Genomic DNA, 27,868 nt, shown 5'->3' on the forward strand with positions numbered 1-27,868 from the left:
GTGTCGAGGCTAGGAGTCCAACCAGGGCCTTTGGCTTTTTTTTTATCTTTATTGCCCGTAACCAGGACCTTTGGCATTTGAGACGGAGACGCTACCACTCCGCCACGACGACTCACGGTTTAAGCATGAATAAAGGCGGATGTACTGAATGTGCGCCTTTCATATATTAACTCTTCCGAAAAAGATGTCGCCGCGCTTTCGCTACGTATATCCTGGCCGAACAGAGCTAGGCCATCATCAATTTTGTGCGCATGCGCAGAGGTATCACTGAGGGTATACATATAGCGGGGCGTTTTCCAGTGTGGTATAGCCATGGAGAAGGAGAGCGAAATTGCTGCTCACGCTACGTATATTCTGGCATAGCCGAGCTAAGCCACTGCTAAATAGGTCTGAATCTATGACGTCATTAAGTTACTACCTACACATTCCTCTCCAACCTTATTGATAGTATGACAATAGTACTTTTTGGACAGCTAGAATTATTCTGTACACTTGATTTGAAGTGAGCTGCAGTAATGCTTATGTTCACTTGCGGTAACTATACCTTCGAAAGTAGAAGGGTCAACACCTGGCAGAGTTGATCATTTAGCATTGCACACGATATGCGGATCTCATTAGTTCGAATCGGTTTCCGCTAACCGCATGTCAGATGTCAACTTGTATGAAAAAAATCGCCGAGCTAAAGCATTGATGAATTATATTAATATATGAAAGAGATCGCCGATCTAAAGCATTCCGAACTAAAGAACAACAATGGCGATATTTCTGCATGCCTTCATCAGTTTCAAAAACCACTGGCTTCCATCGTAGCTTATACAATTAGTGGCGTGGTATATATGGCCAGTGTGCAAAGTCGCGTACATATTTCGGTTAGTTCAGATTTAGCTATATTGCTAATGACACTGCTGGGCTCGACACTGCTCTCTCACCCAGCAGAAGTTGGTAGGAGTAGACACGTTCCCCTCCCCACTCGACCGGCACTTCCTCCGAAGGCTTAGTAGTAGGTGCGGCCCCCTTTAAGACCCCCCCCCTCCCCCCCCCCCCCCCCCCCCCCCGGCTGAGGCGCAGGAGAGGTTCTTACTCGAGGAGCGGCACCTTGCTCAGCACGTTGGCGTAGTAGGTGAATGTTGTCAGCATGGTCCAGAAGAGGTCATCCCATACGGTTCGCATGACGGCGTAGAACAGCCGCCACCGGGTCAGCCTGTCCGTTCTGCGCCAAGAACGAAATGAAAGGAAGAAAAACTCTTTGGCGACCTTTGATGCGTCGTTCGAATGTGTTAACAACCAAACGTTCGGTATATCCGATGTTGACACAATAAAGAGCGTTGTGTCCGAGATGGTACACTTAGGTTCGTTATATCCGATGTCAAAACACTAAGTTCATTATATCCAAGGTTAACACACTAAAGTTTGTCATATCCGAGGTGGCATACATATATATAGTTTCGGTATATACGTTGTTAACACACTGAAGTTCGTCATACCCTAGATGGCATACTAAGTTATATCTGAAGTTAGCACATGAAATGCATTATATTCGAGGTGGCATATCCTAATAACATTCGTCTCATATTCGAGGTAGTATACTAATCTCGTGCAAGCGCAGTGTAAGTGCAATGGCAGGTGGCAATCTGCCACTGCACTTGCTCACGGCGGCCGCCATTTCCGCTTGCGTAGACTCTTTTAATGTTTTCTCAATAATAAATAAATAACTCATAAACGCACGCACACACACAGGCACGCATGTACGCTAAGTCGCAACCCTTCAGTACAAAACAGGATCATCCTTGTTCGCATAATGTTAGCTAAAGTTACACTTGAACTTTTATCTAAAAACTGTAAGATTGAAATAGAAAGACTGGTCGATTCTTTGGATGCACGTGACATATTTAAGTGCAGGAAGAAAGACGTTTTCCATTTTGGTTTGGTTTTGGTTTATGGGGGTTTAACGTCCCAAAGCAACTCAGGCTATGAGGGAAGGCGTAGTGAAAGGCTCTGGAAATTTCGACCACCTGGGGTTCTTTAACGTGCACTTACATCGCACAGTACACGGGTGTCTGGAATTTCGCCTACATCTAAATTCGACCGCCATGGTCGGGATCGAACCCGCGTCTTTCGGGTCAGCCACTGAGCACCATAACCACTGAGCCACCACGGCGGGCTTTCCAGTTGGGGAACCTACCTCGTGAATGCGATCGGCACGTTGAGATACGTACTGTGATCTTGAAATGAAATTTTCGCATAGTACCGAAAAGTACTGCACCTTATGAAGTAGGATTCGGTGAGTAAAATTTCGGGAAGACGGTCATGGCTGAAGAAGCAAAGTATCCATAGCGAGCAAGTATTTGAATTCTGAGTGCTCTCAAGAGTGGCGAAAAGATGTCAAGATTATACTGTCGTTCATACGCAGAAAAATGATCAACTTACATCTTTGTTAATGATATCAATAGCGCAATGAGAGCATTATGAAATGCAAGCATCCCTAGCTGCTGTCTTCTGGGGCCTTATTTTGTACCGATTTATATCACTTTTAAATTTTTTGCACCATTACAATTCACAGCTGTAGCTTTTGATGCCAGGCTTGACGGCTAGCAACGAGCGCCTTACGCTCTCTCCGATATATAAATCGAACCGGAGCAATGAAAAAACGAAAAAAACTGGATCAGAAAAATCATGCTGACATTTCACGGCCCCTCGTCAGTATTTTACATGTTGGCGTTTAACTCTTTATTATCGGATGGTTACCAGATAAGATATGCGGGTATTGACGTCCTGAAGCTGCGCGGCTGTCGGGGTTTGCTCTATGAAGGACTCCGGATTAGTTCCAACCGCCTGGCATTCTGTGAAGTGCACTGATATCTTAATGAATACGGCTGGTTTTGAATTTCATTTCTATAGAAACTCGGCAACCAAAATTCTATCTTGCGACCTTGGGCTCGGTATCCGAACGCTAAACACACTTAACCGTTATGGCGGTGGGGGGGGGGGGGGGGGGGCTATCTTCTCTTTTACCGCAATTTGTTGAGACGAGGATCTACTTACTGTTGTACGCGTGACAGCCGACCCCAGGCTTCTTTGGACAGCGGCCCGCACTTCATGCGTTGACTCGGAATCGGCAGGTCTCGGTAGACGGGATTTTCCTAGTACCGCCACATTCTTCAGGTGCCTGAGGACGAAAAGCGCGACAAAAGCACATGAATGGAATTTTGATATTCATCACATCTAAGTACGAGGTTTAGACTTTTCTAAGAAAATTTTCAGAGCGTCGCCATATTGTTCACTGGACTGTTGCGCTCTACTGGCGCAAGCATATAGGAAGCGGCAGCACTAGCTCTTTGAACTTGTTCGCAACACTCCAACAAAGCAGGTGTTTTAACATCTCCTTGGACCCCATAAAAATACCTAGAGGCACCTGCAAATCAACTACGATTAATCAAATCTCCTCAACGGACGGCTTTGAGCTACTGACGTTGATTTATTGCCGTGACGTCGCGGACAGCCAGCCGCCTTCAGCCCGCTAGCATGCACTACCCAGCAGCTGTGGCAGGTGAAACCCCTGTTATTCACGGCGTTATGACAATAGGTTGATGCCTTTGGTTGAAGGTCGTCCTTTTAGGAGCGCAATTCCCCTTTTCGTTCGTCAGTGTATCCGTTCAATCTTGTACTGCTAGCCCAGAAATTATACCCAATAATCTCCTGCCCCATTGTAGACCTCTCAACTGATCTTGTACATGGTGAATTCGCCGATGTCTCAGATTTGAAAACGAATTAGAACAACTACCGTGCATGGCTATTGATATATCGATCCTGGTTTAGTGTCGGCACATCACTCACAGACTAAACGTGTCTTTATATTTAATGCTGAGAGAAGGAATTAAGTACCTCGTGTTGCTATTGAAACTTGGTGTTGAAAACTGAATTTTTGGCTTAAAGAAACCTAAAGGCGATTACATTAGTCAGCAATGCGAACTTTGAGCGCAGCTCTTAAGACCTGTGACAGCTATTACCTCTGTTACGGCTGACAGATGGTGCGTTACGCTGCTAGCCTGCACTGCTGCTAGCCACGGCTGAACACTTGATACTTTTCTGTAAAGGGCTTCACCCTGCAGTGGAAAGCAGCGGGGCTGATTTATCCAAGGCATTGGGGTTTAAGGGCAGTGAAGGGAAAGTATATTTTAAGCGGGTAGAAGTAACCAAGAGAAGGTTATCTGATTGGTGCCTAAAATCAAGAGTAAAATTTCATAAGGCATGGCTAGAAGGCTTGAGCCATCACCCTATTTAAAGCGTTCAGCCTCCATCCATACATCCACCCATCCACTCACCCACCCACCCACTCACCCAACCATCCATCCATCCACCCACCCACCGATCCATCCATCCACCCGCCCACGCACCCACCCGCCCACTCATCCATCCACCCATCCATCCATCCATCCATCCACCCACCCACGCACCCACCCACACACGCACACACCCATCCATCCATCCATCCATCCATCCACCCACTCATCCATCCCTCCGTCCACCCACCCACCCATCCATCCATCCATCCATCCACCCACCCACCCACCCATCCATCCATCCATCCACGAACCCACCCATCCACCCACTCATCCATCCATCTATCCGCCCACCCACCCACTCACCCACCCATCCATCCATCCATCCATCCATCCATCCATCCATCCATCCATCCATCCATCCGTCCGTCCGTCCGTCCATCCATCCATCCATCCATCCATCCATCCATCCATCCATTCGAAAGCGGGAAAGCTGCAGGCGGCGCAGCTGGGCTCATGCGGAGAGCCGCGGTCGCTGCGCGGCGGCACTGTCTATCTCATTCTAAGGCTTTAGCTATTTCCCCGTAACTGCGTCGCAGAATTTGGAATGATGATGATGGCCAGCTCGACTGGTTTCGGTTTTTAATTTTCGCATATTGTGAGGCTTACTCTACTCTTCAGAGCTTGAACATGAGAATTCGTTTTGAGGAAAGCAAATGGCGCAGTGACAGTCCCACTTATCTCGCTGGTCACCCAATCCGCACCGTAAGGAAGGGATAAAGGAGGGAGTGAAAAAAAAGGAAGAAAGAAATGCCGCAGGGGAGGGCTCCGGAATAGCACACGGACGCCTTCTGCGTTTCGCCTCCATCGAAACGCGACCGTCACGGTCGTGCGTCATGCCATTTACTGTACGTGTGTGTACGTGTGTGTACATGAGAACGCGAGCGTCCGCGCGCCGCCCTAGAGTGACATGCGAAACATAGTGGAAGCCCGCTTTGCCGCATCGCCTCTGTTTTGTGCGTGCGTGCATCATGCCATTGAGCACCTTGCACGATTTTTGCTCGAGCGAGGCCCGCTGGCAGTCTCGCTATTGTAGTCTTTTGTGCGCTACCTTTACTATTGCCTCTGCCTTTCGTGGTCTTCGGCTCTGCATCACGTCCAGCCCACAATATGCAGTATTTCTTGCTAATAGAAGGAGTGCGTATAATAATAGATCAAGGGAAAGGAAGGCATTATTTAAGTAACGCTGCTTGCCATGTTGGAAGTGCGGCCATGGACACAAAGTGAAACAAAACGCGCGCACGCATGCGCTTACAGGTTGTATTCGTCCATCAAAGCAGAGATGTCACGAGGTTGTATAACTTGTGGAAGCCCCGAAGCTAGTTGTCTGAGATCACTGCATGAGGATTCCTGTTCCCTGGACTCTGGCTTCAGGAAGCGTAGACTCTTCAGCAATAAATTACCGAATGGCAGTCGTCAGACGAGGTACTCTGTGAACTTGATATAAAACGTTCTGGCACCCAGCCTAAATGCTCTTTTCTCCACTGCATCCCAAGATGATATTTCCCGCTCAGTGTCCTCTCCAATCTCCACTTCAGCTTTCCAGTTTGCAGGAGACTCGGCCTGCAGTAGTAGCATGCAGCTCTGTGCCTTTCTTAGAGCTATAGGACTCTTTTGTCCTGAAATGTCCACAGAGTTTAAAAACTAAACCCACCATTTCACTATAAAGCAGATGAGCAAAAGGTTCGCTCTTTTGAAACAGAGACAAAACATCGGTAAGAATATCTGCAGCATTCTTCACGAACGGGAGCTTCGCATAAAACGATTTGTCGGAAAAAGCTTTCTTCAGGCGTTGACGCAGTTGTCCTCCCAAATCGGCGGCGCTCATCTAGCGACTCCAACAAGAGCGACTCTGAAGACGCTCCGCCGGCGACGCGTATAAAGGGGCCCGATAGTCCCGAAATTATTGACGACGGTAGTATGTCTAGTGATCACATGACCCACCCTCCCGCCACGTCTCCTTCGAGTCGGGCTTCCAATGTGGCGGCGTCGTCGTCTACTGCCGTGCCTTCAGGCGCTCGTCACGGTTCAAGTCTTCAGGCCAGCATCTCTCAGCATACTCAGGACTCGATTGGCGACGACGTGGGGAGGGCGACGATGCAGACTTCGATGTGGAGCCTTTGGACGCTATGGAAGAATCTGCGACGACCGAGAACGTAGGTGGCCTCTTGGTGCTGTGCTCCCCGTTTAAGTGTCTGTGCGCTGGACTCCGTAATTTGCTTAACGATCACGAAACATGTTCTTGGTTCTTACGATGCGCCTTTTTTTGTTCTCAGGTTCCAGAGTTCCCGGACGTCGCCTCATCATCACAAGCACTAGGGGAAGAGTCGCAGCAGTCTCATCACACAGCGTCCACATCCGACAACTCTGCACTTGTTCCTGCTCAACGTTCATTGCCTTCAGACATCTCTGCTACGAGTCAAGGTAAACAAAGTTTTGCTCAATTTTCTCAGCGCTGTTGCTGACATCGCCTCGTAACTTGTCATCTGCAGTAGACATCAAGCCGCCGCCATCCAGTTTAATACCATATGATGACCAGACGATACCACCTGTGGTCGCCGCCTCTCCTGCCGCCGCGTTATCAGGGGACGGCGCGTCCACCGCCATGGAGGTCATGGACGCGTCTGGCGTTCCTGCTATCGCCGGTCCGTCCGGTTATCAGCAGTCGATGCCGTCTCATGGTAAGTATCCCGTCCCTGACAACGCAACCCATCACCATCTTTTTTTTTCTGCGTCACGTTTGCCCCACGGTGATCCTAGCCTCTGTGGTGCTTCGGGGTTCAGCTCTGCGTGCAACGCCGGGCGCTGTGCACATGCTACGATTGCATAGAGCGCCACTGAACGCCGGTCTCTGGTTAAGCTGCCCTGTCTTTGGGCTGTAATTTCACTCTGAGACGCTTTGTTCTCATTTTGTTCCGAGACCGCCGTTTATTTTGTAACTCTGCTAGGGAGCTGTTAGACGCAATATTTTGCATTTTTCTCTATCGCCATACTGTGTACAAATTAGACAGCAGTAAAGTTATTTTCGCCTGCTGCTTCCGTCACGGAGGCTTCCCAGAAGACGTCCAGTCATTTGTCGGGTGTCATGTGTCGTTCAATCATCGGCGCTTAGTCGCGATGCACTTTCGGTTTTCTGGATCCTGGAGCCGCCCTGAACAAGGTGCGTTTGCGTGCTGGTTTTCTGAGGGTGCCTGGCCACGTCACTTCTAGCCTGCGGTCTTCACTCGTTTGGTTTTCGCGTCGCGCACAATTTTTGCATCATGCGATTGGTTCAACCATCAGTGAAGACTCCTCTTCGATGGCAAGTTTCGCTCAGTGCCCTTTGAAGTTCAAAGCTTTTTTTTATTTTGTGTAGGTTAACTGATAGGGTCTTAGTTTTTAAATCTTAACTGTGTGTACTAAAAGTGCTTGTATTGCTCTGTATTTTCCCTGGACAACTTGAAATAAATGGGGAATTGGTGGGGTTTCTAGTGTTCTTACAAGATTTTGACACGGGGCGACCAAATTGCAAATTGGTGTGTGTGCGTGTGTGCGTGTGTGCGTGTGTGTGTGTGTGTGTGTGTGTGTGTGTGTGTGTGTGTGTGTGTGTGTGTGTGTGTGCGTGCGTGCGTGCGTGCGTGCGTGCGTGCGTGCGTGCGTGCGTGTGTGTGTGTGTGTGTGTGTGTGTGTGTGTGTGTGTGTGTGTGTGTGTGTGTGTGTGTGTGTGTGTGTGTGTGTGTGTGTGTGTGTGTGTGTGTGTGTGTGTGTGTGTGTGTGTGTGTGTGTGTGTGTGTGTGTGTGTGTGTGTGTGTGTGTGTGTGTGTGTGTGTGTGTGTGTGTGTGTGTGTGTGTGTGTGTGTGTGTGTGTGTGTGTGTGTGTGTGTGTGTGTGTGTGTGTGTGTGTGTGTGTGTGTGTGTGTGTGTGTGTGTGTGTGTGTGTGCGCGTGCGCGCGCGCGCGCGCGCGCGGGGGGGGGGGGGGGGGGCGAAGGAATAGCGGCCAGCTTCACTAGTCATTATTTCGGTTAGATCGCCAGGTTTGCACTTGGTGTCAATGACTGGTGGATTTGGCCATAGAACACACTGCAAGCAAACCCACTACACAGGTAGCAGCACTGTTGGATGGGTGGGTGTCCCTTGTGGCCCGTGCAGGTGGACCTTGGTTTCCACTAGCAAGCTGCCAAGCGTCGTTATGTTCAAAATGAAACTTGTTCGAGGTATTTCTTGCGTTCTGTGTACTGCTCCCTGGCACTTGCGCGAACCCTTTCGGGTTTGCTGCTGTGTGAGGACATAGTCGCGCATTGCAGGAGCTACGGAGCTAAATGCGACTTTAGACTCCAGTCCCCTTTTCAGAGAAACAGCAGCTTTTGAGAAGGAAAGCCATGACTTGTGTACCCTGCCTCGACGTTTTTAACTGCCCGAAACACGTGTCATGAGATCATATTCGAAAAGAAAATGCCATATTGTAAGAATGGAGCAGTGCGATATCGGAGGAAACAAAAATCTATAATTTTAATTTGTCACTGAATATCGCCTAAAATCTTGCGGTGAAACCTTGCCTTTATTGGTGTACCCACCAATAGGCCGTACCTCGGTGAAGTGTCTTGTCTGAGCATCCTGTTTGGAGCGGTAACCACGGTCTACTAGACCGGAACGCGGACGAAAAGGTCACGTCAGTGATGTGCCGAGCGCGACAGCAGACCAAGCAGATGGACAGGAAAGTTCCAGGATCCCCCAGGTGGTCGAATTCATTCCTGAGCCCACCACTACTGCGCCTCTTTCTTCTTTCACTCCCGCCTTTATCCATTCCTTTATGGCGCGGTTCAGGTGTCCGCCGATTGGAGACAGATACTGCGCCATTTCCTTTCCCCAAAAACCGATTTTCCATTCTCACACTTTCCTCTTGAGGAATATTGGTAAACGGCCATTCGAGACCTGAGAGAACGTGCCATATGCGCTCCACCCAATTATTATCCTTCTAGTATGATCCGGATTATACTCCACATCAGGTGCCACGCTGTGAAAGGTACGGAAGTAGTCCAGAGAGGAAAATAAAAATTAATCTAGATTAGCTGAGCTAATACAGGATATACAATGCAAAAGATGTCGGCGTTCACTGTGTTCATTGGCGTTGGCGTTGACAATATTCTAGACGCCGATGGCTTTGATCAAAGGAAGGGTGCATAACAAGCTCCCTGGATATGTGGACGCCTCATTCGTGCTTTGATTCATGGTGAGAGAGATGAGGAATGAATTAGCGCTGACAGCGTTGCGGCTGACATGCGGCACTGCAGCAATAGCTAGGCTGCAGCGTGGTCAATCTCTCGCGATCAACCATTGACTGCACGCGACCTCCCAAGGTGGCAGGGAGGGCGCGCTGCCTATCCACTGTGCGGAAAGCAATCAAAGCAGGCATTTGACGCCAACGCCATGTACATGAATGTGACATTGAGGTCTCCATTGACCCACGGAGCCGGTTGTGCGCCATTCCTTTCGTGAAAATGAACAACCTTTGCAAAGTTGTCAATGGAAATGAATTCTATGAACGCGGTCGGCTCACTTTGTTTTGTTTGGTTTTTGAGGAAAGGAAATGGCACAGTAACCGTCTCATATCTCAGTGGACACCCGAACCATGCCGTAAAGGAAGGGATAAAGGAGGGAGGGAAAGAAGAAACAGAAGACTGAAAACTGAAAGTTGCATTTTGAGGAAAAGCAGTGGTGTGACTAAGGAGCGAGAGAGAGAAAAAAGGCGGCGGCCACCTGCACAATGCGTGACACTCGTGCTCCGACATACGCCGGCTCGCGCGAAGCGCGGTATTGACTAGCGCAGTGAAGCTTTTCACTTCAAAAGAAAGGCGTGTTACTCCGCGCTTGTTCTGTGACCGAGTGGTCTATGGCACGAGGAAGCGGCAGCGTGTTATCAGCAATAACAGTGCATTTAGTCAAGATCATATTAAATGTGCATGTGGTAAGCCTACAGGCGAAGTATTTACTACATTTAGCTCACCACGAATAACGACTACTTTTTGCTAGCTCTGACAGCGTTGCACATTGTGTTTGAAACGGAGTGTAGCTGTCACTACCTGCCTTAAGCAGATCTATTCCCTCACCACTTCCAGTAGCTCGCTACCAATTGTAAACTGCTGTTCCCTTGCTATACTGTTGAGCATTACATTGCTTTTCTGCATGTTAATTTTTAGACCCACCGTTCTGCTTTGCCTGTATAACTAATTGATAATGCTTTGCAGTTGATCTCCTGAGTGACTTAGCAAGGCAATGTCATAAAAAAATCGCAGATTACTTAGGTACTCTCCATTAAAGTTGCCATGACAGCCTATTTTCATGCATACCCTGCTTATCGCATTTACTTCTCAACTAGTTAAATTAAAATTCCCCCACATTTCAGTTGATTCTGTGGGGTAAATATTTTTAAAACGAATTTTTCTTTGTTTCTTCAGCGAACTGCTTGCTAGTCTGGCAACCTCGGATGGCTGACGGCAGATGAGCATAGCCGCGCCGCGTCGTCTGCTGGGCGTTGTTGAGATGCTTGTATGCACACCGTAGACGGCGGTCGCTCGAAAAGTTTTCTTTTTTTTTACCTTAACGCAATAAAATGCATTTTCAGTGTTTTCTTTTCGGAAGCCGTCAGCTTAATACGCGACCTGAGTGATCCTTAAGAAAGCGGACTTGCCCGTGGTACCGCTTTTCTGATTGTTGAGGAAACAGAAATTGATGAACCCCTGCTTTATTATTTACGCTCATAAAATGTGTGTGTGTGTGCGTGTGCGTGTGCGTGTGCGTGTGCGTGTGTGTGTGTGTGTGTGTGTGTGTGTGTGTGTGTGTGTGTGTGTGTGTGTGTGTGTGTGTGTGTGTGTGTGTGTGTGTGTGTGTGTGTGTGTGTGTGTTCTTTTGAGCAGTCAAGTGCTCCCGTATGTGAAAAGCGGCACGTGCCGTGTATGCCTTCGCCGTCGTGCGCCGTGAAAGCCGCGGCGTTTTGTAGCTGCTACCAATTTCTTGTCCGCTATTCATCGGCTCGATAATTAAACTCAACTTATCACAAGGTGGCGCTTGAGTGACCTTGAGGCACGAAAGGAGCCGAGAAAAGTGCCGAATGAGACGACTTTCCCGCTGCACGTGTGCGTTTGTAAGTCAAACATAGATTCCCTTCGACTCGTAGAACCCTTTTGCAGGAACCAAGCCGCGTGCAAAACCTTACGCGACTCGAATGCTTTCACTGCCCGCACCGACGAGTAGTCGCCGCCGTCTGAATGAGCGCTTGGAAATTATAGTACGTCATTTAGCGTTTACTGTGCGTGCGCAAACAACACTGCTCGTTTGCTTGGCATAAAACGCAAGGTGGGTTCTCCTTATCTTAAATATTACGTAGTATTGCTCACAAATTGTAGTTTTACTCATTTACACACTATGATAACACTGCAATAAGCGTCGCTGATGCTATATCGCCTGCTTGAGAAACGCTTCGCGTTGGACCGGCTTCTTCCCCGTATGTCATCAGTATTTGATTTTAAAGCGGTTTAGCTAAATATACGTTCGGACATTACTTGAATTAATGAATACAGCCAGATTTTTTGTCCACAGTCGACGCCGACGGCTCCTGCCGGCTGCCTTCAGCGCTCGCTGTGCAGACCGGGTCACATATATCGGCACATCCCCCTGTACTCGCGTCCTGCGATGTAGCCAGTTGTCGCTTTGAGGGCACTGTAGCCAGAACTATACGCTCGACAGCTATTTTCAGGGGCTAAAACTTGCGAATTCGCTCTCCGTAATCGCCGAAATCGCTCACACGAATCCTGCGTACTCGCTAGGTCTTGTCACGAAAGGGGACGGCCATATCCTTTTGTAATAGAGGAGGCTATGGGCCGGCGGTCCACCGTCGGCCGAAATTCAAGCATCTGGCAAGAGTTCCCCGCTGATTAGTAAGAAATTGTGAAGATATGAAATGCAGCCAATACGGATAAAGTACACAAGCGCAGTTTTTTGGGCCGTCTATTCACCGGGCGTGAAGCTTTCGCTCGGCCGCATAAGCCCAGGCGACGGCGACGAGCGGCACCGTCGTGCGGCGTTTTCTGCTCGTGTCGCTCAATTGCCTCGGCGATAGATTCTATATGCACAGGCACCAAATGAAAGCACATTTTCGCTGGTGAATGCACATCGCGTATGTCGCCGTAGCTATAGCATGAGGTACAATACATTTTAAAATTCTTGAGTTTACAGAAGGTCATACCAACTAGTCTCCAACCACACTCTGCCAGTTCCCATCAAGTTCACTCTTTACGCTACTGCGTTACGGGGTCGTTGGTCGTGCTGGCGTCGTTGTCGGTCTAGCTTGACAGACCAGTGCGTCAGCGATGGCATTTGCATACCGACCAGCCAACCGGCCACCGATCGCCGTCCCATCGGCCTAGTGTAACCGGGCCCTATACCTATACCGAAGAATAACCGCATTACTATTATTCACGCTTTTGCGGCACCAGTCACTCATATGTGGATGACGACTGCTACTTCGATCGCCCGGGAAGTACAGGGGACAAGAGACCTCGCTGCGCACATTGCAGCAACGAGAGCAGACGACGTTGCTCCGTGTGTGCCCTGGTGACGTCACGATAGCATTCAATATGGCGGTCGCTGCCGGTGGGAGAAGTTTCCCGTTCTCAATTTCGATCGCCATTTTTGGAATACACAGCGCGTCCAGGGCAGCCAGATTTCGGAAACTGAATCATATGCTATTGTATTAGTTACTGAAGCGCAAAACTGCAATATCAAGAGTGACATGTCATGGCCCCTTTAACAGTTATCCCGAACTGTTCGCAATTCAGGCATCGGAACACCAACGAAACACCTCGGAACATAGTACAGAAGCTTGGGAGACCCTGCTAAGAAGCCCGGACACTAAACTCCAGCGCACCACCATCCATCTGGCGGTAGAGTCTGCTACCATTCAAGGACTGACAGCCAGCCTCTAACCGCGGACGCGCAACTCCTCATCTCCTAGGCCTGCGTGCCAGGGGGGCGGGGAGAAACGTCTTTTCTGTTGGAAATTGAAGTTGTTCAATCGATCAAAAACCGGCGAATATTGAAAAGAACTTACCAACCGCAGTTATGAAACCAGACTTCTACGAATGGAAAGTGATGATGGCATGCCACTAGATATGATAATGCTTCCGGGGCCTTCACGGAATTTGGCGATATAACGGCAGGTATACATGCTGATCAGCTATACATGCTGTTGAGGATGCTAGGTCTCTGAAACCCTACCTTGAAGAGTACATATACAACATCTTTAAGGTGCAAAAGATACAGCAACCTCAAGCATCAGAATGGCTCTCAGAAATGGAAGCCTTAAACTTGTTGCCCGAATATGAATTTCTCTACCATATAGGTTGAGAGTAACGCTTTTGTGTCCAAGTGTTCTTCTGTCCGACATTATTTTTTGTTTTTCACGTTTGCAAATAAAGACTCAACAGCGGTATCAAAGAGGTAGCGGGCCACGCCTTTCTACTGACCCACCTTTGTACTAAATGTTCCACAGTTCCATAATCAGCAATATACCGCAACAGTAGTATGTCCACTTCTGCAGATAGCGTGCACTGCACTCTGGGTACAAGGACTGTCGCAATTCTCCAAAAATAGTAAAATATGGGACAAGCCTTTATTTAATCCATCGAAATGTATTCCAGTACTCCGTTACTTTTTAGAACGCATTTCACATCTCGTTCCCAGGAGTTCCTTCCAATTCCCTTATACTAGGAAAAAATCGGCATATGCTCCTCAATCTGTTGTCATGGTTTCGGGGTCAACAGCCTTGCACCTGCTAGCGTGGCATCGGAGGAGCCTAGCAGGTGCAAACCGAGTCACTGCAATGTCATGACAGTAGGTAGACAACATTGGTTAGAGGACGTCTTTTGATGGGCATTTGCCGCTTCTCTCTGTACTTGTGGCTTGGTTGTTACTACTACCTTATCACCACCGTGCGCTTCCGAGTTTACGGCGGTCACCGCGTCACTTCCTCCGAGTGAACTTTCGCTTGTTCGCCACAACATAAAGGTAACGTCACCATTTCTGGGTCACCGCAACGGGGCGGCACCGGTTTGAGGTGGTGGCTGCTCCCCGGCAATAGCCAAGGTTGAATGACTGCACAGGGAAGAAGTGCTCGGTCTGACTCATCCGGCTCCGATTGCTCCGGCCTGCACTCAGTAAAGACCGTCACGCCGAGTGTAGAAGGGCGCGGGGGAGACCGAGCCTGCTAAAAACAGAAAGGGGAGTTCACACTGCTCGAGCAAGTTACGACGAGTGCCGCCTTCCAAGCAGCGCATATGCAGCGACCTGCGCACCGGATTGGCCGCTTGACTCGACCGGGCCACGTCATCGCGAGTGTGCGCGCGCGCGTTCACGTGACCGGTTGTGGCGGCGTCAGAGCCGCAGGCCCTCACATAGTGTGTGGCCGAGCCAGCTGTGCAAGCAGCAGCTGACGAGTGCTGGCGGCAAGGGTAGGATGTGGTGGTGGTGGTGGTGGTGGTTGTTGCTATGAGGGGGGGGGGGGGGGGGAGAGATACTGGTCCCGACGTATGTTGGCCCTTTGGGTATCACTCTTGGGTACAGGGGAGGGGGGGAGGGGATGTAGGGGGGAGGGGTTAGTGCACGGAGGCGGCGCGACTGCTAAGATTAGGAAGAGGAGGAGGGCAATGCAGGCAAGGCAGCGGTGGCGATCCACGGACGGCCGCTAGTGATGGTTGAGGTCAACAACAGCCACAGCTCGACTGCCCTTTCCACAACGCTCCCGGTGCTCGTGAACACGTCGGGACCAGTTTCCCCCTCCCCCCCCTCCATAGCAACAACCACCACCCCACGCGAGGGAGTCGCAATCACGGAACGTGGCGCTGAGAGCTCCGGAGCAGGGTAGGAACATTTCCAGGTTTCCTCCTGCTTTCTCGCGAGCAGAGGGACGCGCCTCTACGAGAGTAAATGGCAGACAGAGTGAAAGTGCCGCTCGAGTTAGCAGTTACAAAACACTCTCGTTATTTCGAAGTCGCTTAGTTCGAACTTTTGGTTTACTCGAGTTGAAGCTTTAAACCCGTCAACAATTAATGTATCTTAAAAAAAAGGGGCTGCCTTTAATACGAACAAATATCCGAGCCCCTCCGGATTGAAGCCATCGACAGCCGGCTATAATATCAGTTTTTTTTTCAAATAAGCAAAATCGAGAAACCGAAAATAAGTCAGATTATATGCTGTAATGGTACCCAGTTCCACACTGTTAAAAAAAAAATGCCCAAATTGGAGTAAATTGCTTGTCCTATAGCGCACATCTAAACTGAGTTTTTATTTACTCCATGTAAATGGGGCATTTTATTTACTCCTTTACACAAGGGGGTATTTAGGAGACTGAAGTTCCCTCAGAATTTTATTACTATTAACATGTAAGGCATATCACAGAATAACTTGAATAGCGCTACTGTTTGTACGCACAAACACTTTCGCGTTTTTCTCATTCCGTGTGAAAAAAAAAAATCTTATACCCCTGTCACACGGACACTGTAAAGGTACTTTGAAATAATGCTCCAATACTCAAAGGACGAACGCGCGCTGCCACACGGACACGCCAAAGGACACCTAACTCAAAGGAGCTTCGAAACAAGGCAGGTCGAGTTCGTCCTTTGAGGCTTCGAGGGAGTAATCTCTCTCCCAGCGAGTTAACAGCATAAATAAATTGAGAAAAGAAACGTTCAATTTTCATTTTATAAATTCACTTCATAAGATTAGTGGTTCATAAGATCAAGGGAACAACCGAAGAACGAAGCTGAGCCTGAGCCAGACTGATCGAGTTGGGCTCAGTGTGGCGAGCACTGTGATGTTATGCTCTTTACTTGGAAAATCATGTCATTATTGCAGGTAAAATTGCGTTGCTTTAACATAATACGGTTATAAAACTAATTTACTAAAAAAAGTTGACATTTCTGTACTTACATGTGCAGTGAGGTTTGCAATTTTAATAACGCTTTTCGCCGATGAGGGCGCTAAAAACTTCTTGCGAAGGTCGTTCCACGACCATGTAGCACGGACGAACTCCCTTGAATTAGTGCTCCTTTGGGAGCGTAAAGGAGCATTAGTTCAAAGTGCCTTTAGAGGGCCCGTGTGACAGGGGTATTATTCCGCTTGCTTCGAACAGTTAGCGACTGGCAAGTCACGAAGCTGTATTCTGTCGGAACCTTGCCGTCAGCATTACTTGCCGCATCGCTCTCGCCCTTCGCGCCACTTGTCACACGCCTGCACACTCCACCTGTCAGGTGTTAAGCCGACGACTACGACGCGGGCGCATAACAGCTGCTCTCTAAAAAGCAAACAACTGTCGACATAAGTACATTTTAATAGGTTGCATGATGTGGCTAAAGCCGGGCTTCGCATAACACATGCAACGTTCGTAAATGCCTGTATAACCGCAGTTTTTGGTTTACAAAACTCACCACGGCATTTCACCCACCGCCACACTCGACCCACCACTTCACCCTCCAGATGCCCCACCCACGAGCCATTCACCCAAGTCTACCCTTGAGAAGCGCTCCCCACCTCCTATCTACCTGCCTGCCCAGTGCACCTACTGGAAGCCAACGCAACAGCGGAACAAGAAAGTGGCGGCGAAATCGAATTCACAGACGCAATGGCAAAGCTAGCTGCCCTTCAGAAATGCCGCACACCAACCACCAGCCACCACTCCACCCCAACCTCTACTCACCGAGTAAAAAATTCACAAAAGAAGCATCAAAACAATAATCGAAGATGTTTCGAACTGCTGTCGCAGCCTTCTCGCGTCAGGTTCCATAATCGTACTGTTAATTCTTTTCTCCCCTACCCTCGCCACGCCTCATGTCACCGCCGTCAGATTAGATCAGTAGGCTTCGATGGTTTTCTCGACGATGGGGCCGTCTTCCGGATAACCGTCTTTAGCGGTATCACAGAGGAAATGAACTAATTGTACAAAAAGACACCATGCTCCGTTCATGGACGCCTAATTTTGGTGGTTACCATGGAATGCACCAGCCTTCTACTGCACGATGAAGTTCTAAACTTTATTCATTGGAACACCACAGCGTTTCCATGATTAAGTTAAATGGTGACGACGAAGTGCCTCATGCGTATATTACTCGCTGCTTCACGCGTCAGAAAGAGAATTCGTGAGGGATAAATATTTGGAGATATTTCAAAGGGCTCAGAATTGTGGCAACACCTGCTCGTGAACCAGTAACTTCAGCTAGCGGTGTCATAGACAGGGTGCCCCTCCGTCACGATTAATTTCTATTAAGGAAGCTCGACGGTAAGTTCTGACATGGGCGCTTTTCATGGCGTGCACTTACATGCCCTGGCCGCCGTCGTGACCAGTGCTGCTCTCACCTGTACAACACGGAGCAGAAGAAGACCCCAAGCGGTGACCTTGTGTCCTCGTTCATGGACTTCTGGTGCTGATTGGGGAGTGCAAAAGTGACGAGGAAAACATGTAAATTGTACTGCCGCTGTGGCAAGCATAGAAAACTATCAAGACTGTGTCATATACGGCGAATATTTAACGTATCCGAGACGAGAAAAACGACAAAACCCTGTCAAAAAACGACAAAACGTTTTTTTTGTAGTTTTTGTCTTAACAGCCTGTTTTCGTGTCGCTTTGTAGAATTTTCTGTAGTGCTAGTGTTTTTTTCTGTTGCAGTTTTCTGCAGTCTGAGCTCGGTAGAAATTTTTCTGTAGTAACTACCCAAAATTCTGTTCTTCCTAAATAAAGTTATTTGCTTACTACAAGTCTTTCCACACAAACATTACCGACATGCCCAACACTTGGAGAAAAATTCTGAAAATTGAAAAATCCATTCTTCTGATATGTGGAAAGATCTTTCTTTCAAAGTGTTTGATTCCATCGATCGGATCGAGCAGTTAAGGCTGCCATAGAAAACCAATGGGGAACGCTCTTGACGATAGCAAAAACGTTAATAGAAGAAAAATTCAAGACTGCCGTCATGTGATGTACGGATATATTGATTGTTATAGTAAAACATTATATTAAATGAAAAAAATGTGTTCATCAATGGTCTCCCGCTCGAGAATGCTTTTGTAAAGAACCGTTAGGTACGAAATCTATTGTGACGACAGAAACGTTTCTGTTGTGTACTTCGACAGGGGTACATAATTGGGTGCCAGTGTAGACTGCCGAGTTCGAGTAGCAAGGCGACGTCCTCACCGTGCCCCTGTTCCGGTTGTAGTACACCTTGCAGCGGAGTGCCATGGTGCAGAAGGCTCCGAGGAGGAAGAACATGGCCAGCGTGTCCGTGACCACCAGCGAGGGCGCGTAGCCGGCGTCGGACAACACGATGCCGTGGTGCTGGGTGCGGACAGCAGTGGGAAACACGTCACAGGCGCAGAGAAATTTGAATATGAAAGGATATAGTTAAGAGAATAACATCTAAAACGGGGGCTGGCATTTTTGTATCTCATAGTGCGTTTTGCAATGTTAGATTAAATGTTGCAATTCAGTTACTACCCTATTGAAAAATTTGTACAGGTTTGACAAAGTCGACATAGGATTATGGCACATTTCGTTGAACATTATAGGATGAAGCTTCCAAAGCGATTAAGCCTTTCAGAGACTCCTTAGTGGAGGGCTCTGTATAACTTCGATTACCCGTGAATGATTACCGTGCACTTACATCACACACTGCATGCAAGTCATGGGTTCGAACCCACCCACTACGGTAGCACTTCGATGGAGGAAAAATGTGAAAGGTTCGTTTACTGTGCGTTGTTGGTGCTCGTTAAGAACCCTAGGTGGTCGAAATTATCCGGAACCCTCCACTACGGCGTCCCTCATAGATTGAGCCGCTTCGGGACATCCATCCTATAAAGCCAAACCAAATGTTCCATAATCCTATTTGCTGACCCATTCAAACCTATATACATTTTTCAGTAGGGTAAAACATATTTATTTATTTATTGTGCTCGAATAGGATGGCACCCATGTTGAAATTAAGAACGGGGAATGGTGAATGGGAATTGGAATCGGCAGATCCTCATTCTCTCAAGATGTCATACAGCGTACATGCAAACAGCGCTCTTTCCCTTTGCGTTCCGTCTCTCCCGAGCCCCAGACAGATATAAAGGTCCCTTGGCTGTTCCACAATTCGGCAATAATGTTAACAGAAAAAAGATCGCTGAAATTAAGCTGCTTAAGAAGAAAAGCAATAATTAGAATCATAGAAAACTGTCTGAGCTAGCAGCCCTTGAATGTAATTGTCTCCCTCTGAACTAAAGCATAAGAAACAGCCAAACATTCTGCGCAATTGGATAATTATACCGCATTATAACAGCGATAAAAAAAATCGACACTTTTCAGACCGTGCTATATGTATTTTGCAGTTAAAGAAATTCCTCCCACCTCAGATAGCAACAAGTGGCAATAGAGGTTACAGTGAGACGTGTAGGCTTCACGCTCTTCGTGTCATATACTCTGAAACGAGCGGCAGTATAGGCTTCGCCTCCAAATGTTGTTTTCTGAAATTTATGCCAGCCAGATCATTTGGGACTGGGTACGTGTCCAAACAGATTTTCCTTCTGTTACGTCATGATATCCCAGCTCTTGTGTTGCTTCAGCCGTTTAATGGCATAGTAAATCTTGAAGAATTTTAGCGATGAAGCTGCCTTCTTTGGCCAAACAACATTGTTCTCAGTAACGTGAGTACAATTTTGCCCCGTCTTTTCAATGATACATTATACAGCCTTAAAGGGACACTGAGGAGAACACTATCATTTTTTTTGTTAGCAAAATCTGATAGTTCGGCATTTCATGGCTTTGTTGCCGCTTGTCCGGGCGCGAAAGATGCATTTATTTCAAAGAAATTTGGATTCGAAGATGAAAAGTTTTTCCCGCCGCTCTGATTCAAACTAAGGGAACTCTTATGACGCCATGGGAACTCTTATGACGTCTCAGAACGGAGTGACGTGATACGTGACGTAAACGCAGACTCCGTGATTTCTGTAGCTAGCGGTGCGGTGCGCAACCTTCATTTGCCAGCCTCAGAGATTCGTGGTTTCCATGAAGTAAGGAAAATTCCTCCAAGCTGGCGCCTCTTCTCCTAGGAAGTCATCACGCTTGTACTTGCGAGATTGGCCTGTGGCGGCGACACCTGTATTTTGGTTCTTGCTATTTTCTACATTACAAGAGCTTTGTTTTCAGTAAGAGTGGCGTTTTTGTGATCAGGAGCTGCTATTCTATCGATACAAGCCAACTTCAATTTCTCGTCAGTGTCCCTTTAAGACCCAGAGCTTCGTGAAAGCTGACCCTCTCCACCTAGCATATATTACAGGCGCCCGCTAGACAGCAAATCTTAAAACTATAACTCGTTTTCACCCTGGCCCACACTCCGGTGGCAGGCCACGCACAACCTCCCCGCGTACCTGTTCCACGAATTGCAGCGCCCTGTAGCGGCCCGCAAAGTCGGCTACTCCTGCGGTGCACAGCATTCCCAGCACGGCCCAGACGAAGCCGGAGACCGACTGGCCGTTGTTGAAGCGGACGAGGGGAATGAAGCCGAGGCCAACCTGCAGGCAGAAAGCGGCAACTTATGCTTTCATAGTTTGCGCTCACTTCTTCTGGAAGAGTAGCAGCGCGGACACCTTATTCACCAATAGCCCACGGTGTGGCGTGCTCCGGCAGGAGCCCCAAGGAGCCCCCTGTTACGCAAGTCAGGCTGTGGAGCCGCGGAACGATTTATGTAGCGTCCGTAACAAGGCGCAGACCTGCGGGACCTCCAGTGACCTCCAGCGGGACCTCCAGCCTGAGTCGGTGTACGCAGAAAAGCTAGCAAGTGAAGCAGGACAGGACAGGACAAAGGGACGGGGAAGGTCCCCTTTTCTGGCGTTTTCAACTCATCTGAGAAGCGCAGAAAAATGCAGGAGCAGTTGCTCCGACAGGCATAGTCGCTGTGCCCAGCCCGTTAGCGCATCAGAGTATCGACATGGCGAAGTATAGACTCGAGCCTCTTGTTTCTATCTCTTCTTTTTAAAGTATAAAGAGATACGTTTCAAAAGGACAATATTCAGATAGCTACTTTCGTTTATTTATTCCTTTAATAATAGAATCAGTGGTTAGTGTTCTGTACGCAGTTTTGCCCCTGGATCCCCTGCGGTGGCTCAGTCTCTTTTGGGTTCGGCTACTGACCCCGAGGGACTCGGGATCGAATCCCGTGCACGGTTTCCGCCGTTTGTAGGAGACAATGTGCGAGGACTGCAGTGTGTGGTGCAGTGTCAGCGCACTGTAAATATTCCCTTGTGGCCAATTTTAATCCCGACCACTCCACTACAACGTCCTCCATAATCTATGGGCAAGTTGGGGACGTTGAATCCCGCAGATCTATGAAGTTTCGCTATTACCTATTAAACAGCTGAGCGAAATTTCCCCCCAAAATTGCGGTGCAAGCGCTTCCACTGTCATGTATCACGACAAACGCGATGAAAGAAATGATCAACCCTTTTAGGCGCTGCGTTGACGGTTGTGGACACGAGAATTTTGAAATTCTCAAATACAAGGTTTACCGCTAAAGGGACACTACAGCAGCCACCAGAGCCATGCAACAGAACGAGAGGCCCCTGTCCAAGACAATGCATGCTTGGTACAGCTACTGCGAGTCTCTCATCGTGAGTGTAGATGTGAGCGGTGTGCCTTATAACTGCAAGTTACAAGCGACTGCAAGTGTGAAGCACCAAAGCATTAAATCACTACAAACATCACATATGAGTGCCTGGATGTTCTTCCTGCTAAGCTTTCGTTTTTGTTATCGTGAAACTTCGACACGTATGATTGTTGCTGCCCGTCTTCGAATTAATTTTAGTGCTGTTAAATGTTAATTGATTAACCCTTTCATTTATTCAATTCAAGGATCAGAATTGAAGCTTTAAGAGCTTAGGAGTTGTAAACAGGGAGATGCCACAGACAGGTTTTGCAGTAAGAGTGGGCAGAAATTCGGTACCAGTGCCGCGGATGCCGCTATGCTGGAGAGAACGTCTTGCGTCGAGTGCTCGGCAGCGCGTGCACTTCCGTCGTCGACTGTCGCCACCTGAGCGCTTCTCGTCAGCGCTGACAACGAGGACAGGGCGACGAAGATCTGTGAAAGAGTGAAACACCGGAAAAAGGAACTGAATTAGGCGACAGTAAACTTGCGCGTAAGAAAATTGCCTTTTTAAGGGAAATTTATGGTTGCGATAAAGTTTGTGACTAAGCATGTACACTGCATTCTTCTTATGCAAGAATTTGCCTCGGCGATAAGGCCCTTTACTCGTAAATAAGTGACACTGAGCACGCCCGATCCCTTTCCTCCGTGGCCCGCGCTTTCTCGGAGTCCAAAGACCGAGCCAGGTCGACCTTCCAGAGTGCACAATGGCGGTGGCCGCTCGCTAACTTTTCTCGTCAACCACCAGGTATGCGTGATAGCTTTTAACTGTTTCCCCCACCAGATGACATAAACCTCACAAGGCCTAGCCTATAGAACTCACGTGAACCAATATTGCTATGAAATAAAAATAGGCGTTGTAGCATCAATCACTAAACAGAATGCGTATTCATAAATGCGGCTGCGGGCATGTTACGCAAGAGAAAAGGTCACAGAGTAACTTGGAATCCCTGAAGCTGAGCGGTGAGGTAGAGCAAATTAAAGAATTAAGAAATTAAAGAAAAAATAAAAATGGGAGTTCGGGGAGCAGACAGGGACAATCAAGATTGGGGGAGGAAGCAAAAAATAGAAAGAGAAGAAAAAAAAGGGGGGTGGAACTAGTATAGTAAGGCAGGACGGGGTAAAAAAGGAGATGGCGAAACGAGAGAAAGGGAAAGAAGACGGTGCGGGGGACATGTGCAGCGCGGCAACCACAGGCGTATGAAAGCAAAACGTCCAAACAAAACACACAAACAAAATGCACAAACACAAAGATGGGAGCCGCTGTAGATGCGTGGCCAAAGAGGCGCCGCTGCGCAAATGAACAGGCCAAACCAGGCGCCTTTCAGGATTTTTTCACGACGCGACTGCGCATGCGCCCATCCCCTGGCGGCGGCGTCGCGAAACATATTGGAAGTGTCGCGCGCTCCACTCTTCATATAGTGCAAGTTGCTATAAAGTACCGAAAAAATAGTTATGCGCGGAAACAATTTATTGTGCATACAGTGATGCTCCAAACTTGCAACTTTGCGAAGTGGCAAAAACGACATTCTCTACCTCTTGTGGCATACGATTTTTTTCCGAGAAAACCATGAAGTTCCTTGCAAAACTAAGGTGCATTCCTTTGTGTGGACACATTTACCCATCACATATAAAAATTTAATTGAAAACAAAAAAACCTCGATTACCGTTCTTATCTGAACATGCCCATATATATATATATATATATATATATATATATATATATATATATATATATATATATATATATATATATATATATATATATATATATATATATATATATATATATATATATATATATATAAAGCTGCAGCAGTGCCTCAGTAGTTGTAGTGCTTGGCTGCTGCTGACTCGAAAGACGCGGGATCGATCCCGTTCTTGGAGGTCGAATTTCGATGGAGGTGAAAGGCTAGTACATCAGAGCACACCAGGTGGTAAAAATTATCCTGAGCCTTCCCCTACGGCGTCACCTCATAGCCCGAGTCGCTGTGGGATGCTAAACCCCCATAACCATAAACAATCATAATAATTTCGTAATGTTCCAAGCCGACGTGTGGTCACTCTGCGTGAAATCTCAAGGCTAGGAACGAATTAAGCCCATAGTGTTAGACGAGCAAGAAAAAAATAAACATTTTATGTACAGCTAACAGCAACAAGAACAGCGACATCCAATCTAGACCAGACGTATCACAGGCACACCACATTAGCGAGCAAGCTAATTATGCGCCTTCCTGCAACTGGTCGCAGCTATAATTAGCCCTCACCGGGCCACTAGGCAGGAGCCAAACTACTGAGACCCAGAATCTAGGTGTTTGTTCCAGTGCTCTGTGGCAGCCCGACTCTTCTGTGGTGTCTCTTAGAATTAAGATTATTGAACTGGAGCTGTACGGTTTTGCTGATATCTTGCCTTAGTTCTCTTTAACGGGAGATGGGGGGCTTAAGGGTCAACAGCTTTTGAACCACTGGTACGATTTAAATTGACTAACCTTTCAGGTATGATGCAGCTTTAAGACATTAGGGCAGAGGCAAATTTTCAATATCTTACCTTGAGTCTCAATAAAGTTCTTCTCATCGCACTGATCTAGAAAGTGTGTCAGTTTGGAAAGCTGCTATTTTAAATGTACCAGTAATTTGTTCACTTTTTCGACGTAGATTACCCCAGAAAGGCCCTTCGTATTAGATAAGGGGAACACCTGTAGATTGTTGTTCTGCTACCGCTTAGGAACAACTTTGTTTTTGGATGTCAGTCTTATTTAGACATGCGACTTTCTGAATCATAAAAACCTAACAGCTCTGCATAATAAGTGTATCTCCTTGTTGGACACAAAATTTTCGCTTTAGAAAACACCATCAACGTAATTTCTGTTTGGGCAGTATAAAAACAAATTTTCGAAAATTTGTAGTTTGTCCAAAGATGCGAACTCATGAAAACGACACAGAAAACTTGAGAAGCTGCAAGTTTATTTCGCCGCCTACTTGTCTCAATTATTAGCTCTTGCTGAGCAGGTTAGACCTTCGTATTCGTTGCGATTACGCTGCTCGATGGCAGTTGCGGGCAAATTGTGTCCTTATTTGTCAGCTTTTGAAATATGGAGCTCGGAAGCCCGCCAAAATAAGCTAAGCACCAAAATAAGCATCGTAGAAACCAATAAAACGAAATTGTTATGAAGAATAAATTTTAAGAATTTGGCTTCAACGATATCGTGATGGGATTCAGTTAGCCACAGCCTTAGTTTCTTTTTCCCCGAATGTCGGCTGCCAGTGATGTGATTGCGTTATTTTCGCTTGTGTCTTATATGTATTTCTGGTGTTGTACCGACAGAACACCTTTACAAGCCAGAACGAGAAAAACAATCAGCGACAACACTATTTTTCACGGCACTGCTCGCTGACAAAGGAGACTTGTTGTGTCCGCTGCCGGCTACACCTCTTGCGAAAAGAATTTTATTTTTTACATTTGTACCGTGCAGTTCTTGACACAATTTGAAAAATGCGCACGTACTTCAGCGGCCACGCGGCCTCCTTAAACAACGTGAGCCCCTTCACAGATGACACTTATCAATATTACAGTTACGCTGCTTGAGCGCTCTCCTTCCCAAATTTATGTGCGCTGACTCCCTCCTTTATCCCTTCCCTTACGGCGCGGTTCAGGTGTCCAACGATATATGAGACAGATACTGCGCCATTTCCTTTCCCCCAAAACCAATTATTAATATTATTATTATTATTATTATTATTATTATTATTATTATTATTATTATTATTATTATTATTATTATTATTATTATTATTATTATTATTATTATTATTATTATTATTATTATTATTATTATTACGCCCAAAAATAATGGCAACCTTTATGATTAGAGTATTCGTTTTTCTCACCGCGAGGGTATTCTCTGAAAATCTAAAGAAGATACCCAATTTAAAGGCTACAAATGGAGGGCACTTGTTTACTCTTTAGCCGAGTCTCTCTCATTCATGCGAAGAGACACTTGCGCTAAAATTTTGTCAAGTAAGCGTGCTAAGCTCCAATGAAGAAGTAGACCTGATGGCAGCGTTAGCAGGGCCATGGATGCATGGTATGCTCTTACCAGGTATGCGACATCCAGGAGAGTGTAGCACTTGACCCTGGTGCAGGTCAGCGTCCTCTGGTGCAGCTCCGGCCAGCCCAAAGGCAGGGAGAGTAACGCAACCCACTTGAGCACCACGGAGATCACCACCCGTGGCGAGCTGTAGTGAGCCTGTGAAGCAAAATTTATGGTGCACTGAGACATTTTTGCAGAACAAGACGCTCGTCATGGAGGTGCCGGGATGCAATCCCGGGACCCGTAAATTGCATGTTCACTCAGCTCTGCACTCCGGCGCGAAGGCGCAAGCCCTCGAAAAAAATTTTAGACAGTCTATAGACTGTCCATAGACTACCGTCTGCAAAGTCTATAGACTCTCTATATTCAAGCCTTAGAGAACAGTCCGTATGCAATACAAATCCTGTAGACAGTCTATACACATGGTATAGATTTATGTTCATACACTTTTAGTAGACTTTTTCCTATGTACAGTCTATACACTATGAATAGACAAAAAAACATCTGTAGGAAGGCAATAGAGTATATAAGAAGCCTATAGACTGTATATAGACCATTTTTGTAAGGTATATAGCGACCGCACACAGCCACTTGCAAGCTCATGGGCAGACAAACGGACGATTAAAGGCATTTTTCCTCTAATTATATGCCCTTGATGTGTTCAACAAAGTGTTTGGCCCTTCCCTTTTCAGGTGTGTACTGCATGTGCTTGTTTTAAAGGAGCTAGTTTCGACCGCCGCTGTCATGTATTTTTCTTCGACTAGTTCTGTGACCTTTTATGCTGCTGTTTTCAAGCGCGAAAGCGCCGTTACACCCGAAAAGAGACTTGGGCTTAACTGTTGGTGCGCACCAGCACTTTGAACGAACCAAGGTAATGTTAGAAGTGAGCAAGGCACACTGCTAATCCCACTCGGTGGGTAAAGAAACCGGTAAGTGAACGGAATCGGATAACGGCAATGCTTTGTGAGCGCATCAGCAGTGGTGTGGAAAGTAGTGAGTATAGTAGACAAGATAATTGTGCTGCGTCACCTGGCTGTTCCTGCGCCATCTTGACAATAGCCGGGTGATAGTTAGACACATGGTTTCTTGGCAGAAACTTTTGCTTCTTCACATGGGAATTTTCGCGTGAACGTAGAAGTCCATGCAAACTGAGAGGGAGACATACGCTACGTTGTCATGTCCCTGAGATGACACTCAGGGTGACAGTGATTAAGGATGAAAGAGGTTACGTAGTTACACAACACGCGGGCACGCACGCACGCACATATACCAGGTAGTTGACATCGCCAAAATGTTTTTTTTTTCAGCAAAAAGTAAGCATCATCTTCGCGTAGTCCACCATGGCTTAAAAAAATTGGCAGTGGCTTAGCTTAGCTATACCAGGATATACGTAGCGAGCACTGCAGTTCCCCTCTGGTGATGCATGTTGTGGAGCTTGTTGTTGAGAATGAAATCTTAATCATTGAAGAAGTATTCGGTGAAACACATTGTTTATTGATTCAATTGTTTTGACAGAGATAAACAGTGCCCGATGATCGGTAAAGTAACACACGCAGTTCTCTCAATGCTGCCTACACAGTACTGATACCCCGTGGAGACGTTGTCCGTCGATACGCGAGACAGATACTGCGCCATTTCCTTTCCCCCAAAACGAAATTTTCATAAAACGCCGGTGAATGAATGAATGAAAAACTTTATTGGTTCCTTTAGGAAGTAGTAGCGGTAGAGGACGAAGTC

The 27,868-nt window shown here is 47.2% G+C and overlaps 1 protein-coding gene across 1 annotated transcript in view; it reads right to left on the bottom strand.

Moving 5' to 3' along the window:
• Window positions 1–27,868, bottom strand: part of LOC144107127 (ATP-binding cassette sub-family C member 4-like) — a 75,987-nt gene that overhangs the window by 36,698 nt on the left and 11,421 nt on the right. Inside the window, 8 exon segments of the mRNA XM_077640117.1 lie at window positions 1,082–1,210; window positions 3,043–3,131; window positions 3,133–3,166; window positions 17,725–17,792; window positions 18,560–18,700; window positions 20,770–20,913; window positions 22,341–22,475; window positions 26,138–26,287. Of these exon segments, the coding sequence (XP_077496243.1) occupies window positions 1,082–1,210; window positions 3,043–3,131; window positions 3,133–3,166; window positions 17,725–17,792; window positions 18,560–18,700; window positions 20,770–20,913; window positions 22,341–22,475; window positions 26,138–26,287 (890 nt within the window).

This window comes from Amblyomma americanum, chromosome 10 (genome assembly GCF_052857255.1).
Source record: "Amblyomma americanum isolate KBUSLIRL-KWMA chromosome 10, ASM5285725v1, whole genome shotgun sequence".
NCBI classification, from domain to species: domain Eukaryota; kingdom Metazoa; phylum Arthropoda; class Arachnida; order Ixodida; family Ixodidae; genus Amblyomma; species Amblyomma americanum.